This window comes from Gossypium hirsutum, chromosome A03 (genome assembly GCF_007990345.1).
Source record: "Gossypium hirsutum isolate 1008001.06 chromosome A03, Gossypium_hirsutum_v2.1, whole genome shotgun sequence".
Classification (NCBI taxonomy): domain Eukaryota; kingdom Viridiplantae; phylum Streptophyta; class Magnoliopsida; order Malvales; family Malvaceae; genus Gossypium; species Gossypium hirsutum.
This window is the reverse complement of record NC_053426.1, coordinates 20609836-20617009: the sequence shown is the minus strand read 5'-3', so window position 1 is coordinate 20617009 and position 7174 is coordinate 20609836. Positions and strand designations below refer to the sequence as shown.

At 36.4% G+C, this 7174-nt stretch overlaps 1 protein-coding gene across 2 annotated transcripts; it reads right to left on the bottom strand.

The window, feature by feature from the left end:
* Positions 1 to 943: 943 nt before the first annotated feature.
* On the bottom strand, positions 944 to 6546 carry LOC107887072 (WD repeat and HMG-box DNA-binding protein 1). Of its 2 annotated transcripts, none has more exons than XM_016811201.2 (12): positions 5985 to 6546; positions 4621 to 5726; positions 4246 to 4422; positions 3972 to 4085; positions 3332 to 3436; positions 2872 to 3006; positions 2730 to 2785; positions 2520 to 2622; positions 2330 to 2446; positions 2017 to 2143; positions 1793 to 1923; positions 944 to 1701 (listed from the first exon to the last, which is right to left on the bottom strand). In XM_016811201.2, the coding sequence occupies exons 1-12, from the start codon at positions 6256 to 6258 to the stop codon at positions 1210 to 1212; spliced, it is 2937 nt and encodes a 978-aa protein (XP_016666690.1). In that variant the 5' UTR covers positions 6259 to 6546; the 3' UTR covers positions 944 to 1209. The 2 variants fall into 2 exon arrangements, with proteins under 2 accessions (XP_016666690.1, XP_016666691.1); XM_016811202.2 differs by having other exon boundaries at positions 4621 to 5772; positions 5985 to 6122.
* Between the last annotated feature and the right edge of the window lie 628 nt (positions 6547 to 7174).

Here is a 7174-nt window from a genome sequence, read left to right as displayed (position 1 = left end):
GACATGTATACAAGGATTTAAATTGAGTATGAGATACATAAATTTGATTTGTAATTCCAACCTCTTTCGAGTTATCATAAGTGCTTGATTTGTCATTTAATTTAAATATGATGTGATGTGTGTTTTAAGCTAAAAGAGTCTTAAAATTCATGATTAAATGAACAAATGAAATTCATTGAAGAAAATTTTCAAACCATAGACTTGTCAATGAGAATTTTAAGCATCTGAATGTTAGAATAAATTCTGATATAATTTTATTATTAGCAATCAACCTCTTGAGCTAACATAAGTTTACTTGTTTGAATAAAAAATTTATAAGCTAAGTAAATTAAAACAAGCACTCTAAATAAAGAAAGATTCTTAATCTCTCTCTAAATACTTTTAATTTAAGAAAAAACTCTTAAAGCTTATCTTTCTAAAAATAATAATTAAATAATTAACCAATAATATTGAAAGTCATAGCAATCCTAGTCTACATGCTAAAACCAAACATGTAGAGATGGAAGATTCATATTTTGTATGTGAGAGGGTGATGCCTTCTAATGCTCACTAAGCCTCTTACCTCTGCATTCTTGACTGTTCTACGACAGCGCTGTGCACTTACTAAGGATGAAGTTCAACAACAGTAAAAGAATAAGAAATGCAAGGTGAATGTTAGCAGTTAGCCCAACCTTGAATTTATGTCAGTATTGTAAAACCATTAGGTTGAAGCTTATGGCATAGCGATTGTTGCACATATAAACATGTTCTCTTCACTGACTCCTTGTATTCTTTCTCAAGTTATGAGATATTCTATTTTGTCTTTCATGTCTGGACATTTAGCAATGACAAGGTTTTACATCTTTTCAGGTTGTGAAACTAACAAAGAACTATGGTCCTCGATATCACATCACTAATACCCAAAACCAACTTTAATATTTAAAATATCACTATCCACATCAACTTATAAAATATTATTCCTTTCAATCCATTAAACCTCATACATTTTACATGGTATCAATAAGCATATCTGAATATAACATAATCACATTTATGAGATGCTAGTTAGTCAATGAAACAATGTCTGCTTTAATTTAACGGACAATATGTCACTTGCTGTTATACCATTAATCAAAACAACTCCTAGGATGGGAATTCATAGGATATGCCCGTTTCACCTTTATCTTGCCTGAACCAGACCTTGCTTCCAGTAAAACTAACAAATAACTTTTACTTCACTGTAGACTTCAAAAATGGATTACTAGGTCGCTGACATTGTTTCCCTGTTACTTCTCCTACAACCTTCTTTGCTTCCTCATTTGAGGACTTATTTGATGGACCTTCGAACTGAGATCGCGTCGCTTCTTCAACCTTCTTTCCTTCCTGAATATTAGGTAACTTTGAAAATGGATTCGAAGGGCATCGAGTTTCTAAGTTCTTCACCTCTTTCACGCTACTCACATGGCTAGATCCACCATTCTTCTCTGCGTCCTTAACCTCCTTGCTGTCCGCTAGATTTCTACTTTGATCACTGTCTGTTTTTTGCTTTCCAAATTTAACTCTATCCAAAGATTTTACTTTCTTTGTAAACAGAGGAGCTGATAGTTTAGCTGAAGATGATGAAACAATTGGTTCCGAAGTTTCACTTCTTTTGGTTGCAGGATCATGTTTTGAACCGAGAGTAGTGGTGTTTGAAACCTCAGCTTTATTTCTCAATCTTTCCTGTTCATGGAGAGGGCAAAAACAAAATTATTAGAATCCAAAGCTAGCACTTTAGAAGTAGGACCTGTTTAGATGTCAAGGGCTGGCTAACCTCCAGTATATCATTGAATCGTTCAGCCAAAATAGGAAGCTTCAAAGCAGTGGCAAGTTGTATTGCACCTCTAACCGATTTCTCAATAGATAAAAGCTTCACGAGTTCAATGGCTCTCACAAGTTTGTCACCTGCAAGAACAGCCAGAAACAAGCTTAACGGGATAGGATAAGTCAGAGACAATGCACAGCCATGAAAGGTCTAAATGAGTTGCAATGACTCACTGTTGCAGCAGGATGCGATGAGCCGGAAGATGCATCGATCTTGTGCTGCCTCTATATCAAAAGCCTCGTCATCAAGACTACTAGTATCCAAGCCCTCACCAGCTGTAACTTCTATTCTGTTTTGAATCTGCAGGTTTATGGATAAAACATATTAGCTACCGAACAGCACCCTAATCGAAATGTTGGGAATGTTCCATATAAGTAAACACAGGAAAAATCTTAAGCAACTCAAGCACTGTACTGAAAGGACCGACTTTCTGAATGTGATAAACCTTGAAAAGCATAAATACAGAAATAAAAAAAGGGATGGTACCTGTGAGAGATTCAGGTTGTTCACCATAAACTCGTTTTCAAGGGCTTCTTCCCCAAGATCAGAGGATGCAAGAGGAAATGACAGGTTTAACAGGGTAAGAACCGGTTTAGGGAGCACCTGAAAAAGGAGAGAATGGCCATAAACCACTGGCTTAAAGTTTAAACATAGAGTGGAGATAAGAATTATGTACCTTTGGGAATGTATCTGGATTCTTACAAACAATGCAAAACAACTTGCTTGCGTTCAACCCGACCACCCAATAATTCTCACCAGATTTCCTCTCTTTGCTGGCACTGCAGAGAACAATGCACATTTATTGCATAAATACTGCAAATTTTAAAATAATATGCAATATTAATCAAAAGAATTATTCTGTATCTTTGAAAGAAGAATATAAAACCTGAAAAGAGGAAGCCAAGTGCCACCATATTGGCTTGTGAAAACCCTTAGGATACCCTGCAATTTTTTTCTTTTTCATAAGATTCAATATCCAAAAGAAATATGGTTAATTATGGTAACTTGAAAACAGGATTCAGAAATACCTTAGAATCATAAGAGGTTATCTGGCCTTCTTCACTAAACCCAAACCATGTTAAATACGAACCAGGAGTTAACGGAAGACGACCTTTGAAGACTTGGGTTCCTTTTGAAATATTGAATAATGTAAACTCTAGCATCTGCATGTTTAGATAGAGTCTTATAGTATGAAGTCACAAGCTAAAAGGATTCACATGTATGGTCATCAAGGTTCCCGTATCAACTTGGATATTACCTATGTTGCTCCACTTAGTTTTCCTTTAAGTACCTATGTCCAACACTCATAGCCAACATGTATACAAGGATATTGCCCTCCAAAGATCATCCAAATACATTGAACATACATGTGTTGAGACATACCGATACTCAAATCCTAGTCCGAGTAACATAGGATATTAATATGTTGAAGCTAGGTGAACCATTGAGTCATGCATTAAGTCAAAAGTCATAGTAATATTAACATACCTGCTCATTAGAAGGAAGACAATCAGAAACATGGGTGACAATGGCTAACTCATTACTGAAACCTGCTGCAGTCACCACAGGCCCATTAAGTGAAAGAATATGTTTCTGCAATAAAAGATCAGTAAAGAAAAAGAAATGAGCATAGGCATAAATCCAAAAACCTTGGTTATTAAGATGAGTTACAAGCATAAGAAATGAAGCATATATAGGTTGCCTCCAATCTGCTGTCATTTAACCTATATTCATCTCTTAGCTGGTTTCTAGCAATTGCAAACCAACACAAATTTTGCCACGAGGAATTGGCATATAGTTGGATATTAACGTGAAACGGTAAAAACCTATATTGTTCTTACTAAGCATGAGCATCAAACACAGATATCTGTTTAACACGTTCGAGTTTTACCAAAATTTTCATGTATTTGGTGAGTCATTTGAGGATAATATTAAACACAACCTTTATTTTTGTTAAATCTAGATGACATTACTTGATTTTGGCCATCTTTGACATGCAAATAAAAAACTAATTATGCAATGATGATTCCCAAGAAATGACCATTCACAAGAACTATAACAAAGTGAAACATCTTGAACACTGCAATTGTATCATGAACAATAAAGTAAACAGTATTAAGTAATAAACCTGCAAACCACCATTGGTGAAGATTCGAAGAAAATTAAGACTTGTAACTGCAGCTACCCAAGTGGAACCAAGTGCGACTGCCTTTACTTCTTCACCTTCGAACCGCATGTACCACTGAGTTCACAATAACATGTACCCAAAAAAAAAACCACCACTTTGTGAAACGTCACATCAAATGCACCAATGTTAACATTTACAAGACCAGCATGTGTATGTCCAGAACAATGCATAGACGTAAGGAATGAGTTTTTCTTTTTAAGGCAACAGCTCTAACCTCACTGTTATTTGCCCAACTGCGAAATGGTCGATACATAAGAGTACTCATGTTCTTCTCACCCTTGCGTGGATTTGCAAAAACACTACCATTTTCATTTAGTGACGCCATTGTGAAACCATAATGATCAGTCATTGGTGGAACTCGTGGACCCATGCTAGTATCATGAAAATCTATCTGTGCATCAGACAAGCACTTATTATCAGCCCATAACGATGAAAAAACATGTTTTTATTTTTATGCTTGTAAACCCGATTTTTAGTAAAATAACAAAATTAATGCCTAATCACCCATCCTCAAACCACTTACTGCACAAAAGAAAAAAAAATGGTCATTAGGAAGTAAAGGATTGAACGAAACATACAACATTAGTACCTCTATATGGGAATATTCATCATGTTTGATTGTAGTTATACTTCCAAGCATATTGTAGCACAAGAAATGCCTTTTTCCAGGATGCGGTGGTGTTGAACCAGGCTGAAAAGCCTCCTGCATTTTTGGTCTAAAAGCCATCATGGCTTTTAACGCATCTTTGTCTTTATCTGAATTTTCCTTGTTAACACGAGGCACTTTTCTCTGAGGTTCAGTTTTCCGAACCAAGTTTAACTCATCATAAACATCTTCATGCTGATCATCATCAATTACAGACTGCTTCCGCAATCTTTTTCTGCTAGGAGGCTCAGACTCACCATGGCTATCCTCACCAAGATCACTTAAACTACCTGACATGCTGAGGTCCTGATCCTCCTCATCGAAAAACAGGAGGCCATTACTGTTCCGTGTCTGAGAATTCGGAATGTCTTCAGTAGGAGACTTCATTGAGGACGGAACAACTGATTCCCACACTCCATACTTTCCCATGACATCAATGACAGCCAGAGCATTTCCAATTGGCTTCCATGCCATACAACATATTCTCTCATCAAAATTCTGCCTATCAATATCCTGCTTCCTCTTGACATCCCAGATCAAAACTTGCTTATCCAAGCTAGAAGTGGCCATGTATCTCCCATTAGGTGACCACGACATGAAACATATTGGCTGCATGTGATCGCCTCTCAAAGTAAACAACTTTTCAGCCGTATCTCTATCATACATCACTATGTCATTTTTCATACCCGGGACTGCTAAAGTCTCCCCATCAGGACTCCAGCTAAGTACATTTAAAACCGAAGTATCCGAGCCAGTATCAGGAGCTACACCATTGAGGGTATATAATGTTCTTCCGGATTGAAGTTCCCAATATATGACAGTCCCAATTGAATCAATTGATGCCAAGTATTCACCATTAGGATCGAAAGCTAAACCTGTGACAGGCCCTCTATGCCCTTTAAGAACCCTAGCAATTGAGCCATCAATTGTATTAATAAGTTTAATGCCCTCATCATCACCAGCAGCTGCCAGCATACTCCCTGACTTATTAAAAGAAAGTGCACGAATAGGCAGCGTGAACCTGGTAATATTAGTCTCAAATTCCCCACCTAAAAAAAAGAACCATTAGACCTTGCTCTTCATGTTTTCATTAAACTGCAGCAAGAGAAGTAGAAACGGGAAAGAATAAAGAGCGTTACATTAAATTGCAGTATTTCAAGTTTCTCACATGTTATCAACGAAAATTTACAGATCAAATCGAATATTTCGTAATTCTAACAAATACCCAGATAAGAGAGAGAGAGAGAGAGAGAGAGAACCAAAAAAATGCTGAACGTCACAAAATTAAACAAAAAAAAAAAGACTACCTGGGAATTTATAGAGCTTAACAGAATGATCAATAGATCCGGAAGCAAGACAAGTAGAATTGGGACTAACTGCCAAGGCAGTGACCCCATCTCGGTGGTGGCGAAGAACCCGAGGCGGACTCGAATGAAGAAGAGGATCGTGAATAGAGATAGAGGGTTGCGATGATGACGCAGTGACCAAGTGGTGGGCTTGGAGATCCCACAAGATGGAGCAGAAAGAAGCATTGGAACTTACCTCATGGGCTTCCCTTAGCTTCACTGATTTGATTTTCATGGCGTAGGCTTTGGGGCGGCGCTGGAAATGGAGAGATATTTGGTGTGTGTTTTAAGTCTTTTGCCTTGCTTTAGGTGGGTGCTTTAGTTTACGGTGAACTCAAGTGGGTATGGTTTTTGGCGGGAAATGAGGCCATGAATTTTGGGTTTCGCGGGTAGGAAAGGAAACTTGGAGGGAAATAATTCAATTAAAAGGAAACGATTTGCTTTCCGTTCAGGCATCGGCCTGCCAGACTGTCGTATGGTTCCATGGCTCATCGACCTCACTTTGCATTGGATTCTAGCAAATATGACACCCTTGTCCCAACACGGAATCTTTCATCCCGTTGGCAATTGACTGTTTGTTAGTTGTTGTGGTTGATTTGATTATTTAATTCTATTAATAGTTTATTTAAAAGAATTTCATAAAACTTAATTAATAATTGAAAATTGATGTGTAAAATTATAAATAAGAGCATGTAACATTTTATTATTAAATATTTATTTGTTTATAATATTTTAGTATTTTTAAGTGAAATTATTAAAATAAGATATTATTATTAAGGAATTAAAATATCTATTATGAAAATTAATTTGTGAATATTTTTTACATTTAGTTCAGACTTTAGAGGTGAAAGTGAAAATGAGAGAATGAATACTACTAATATTTTGACACCCCTATTAGATTTGATAGCATGTGGCAAATTGAGTAATTTTTGAGCAAGCATAATTAGATATGTCATTTTACATATTGCATACCCAATCAGTCTCAACAAGCTCTTATAATCATCTATTTACCAAACACTACAATTAAAGGGTTTAACTACTTAATCCTTCATTTATGCCTAAATCAACTAAAAAATGTCCAAAACTCTATTTACCAAACACCCTCTTTATCCTTAACTTGTGTCCTTTTCGAATCGAATCAAATTTATATT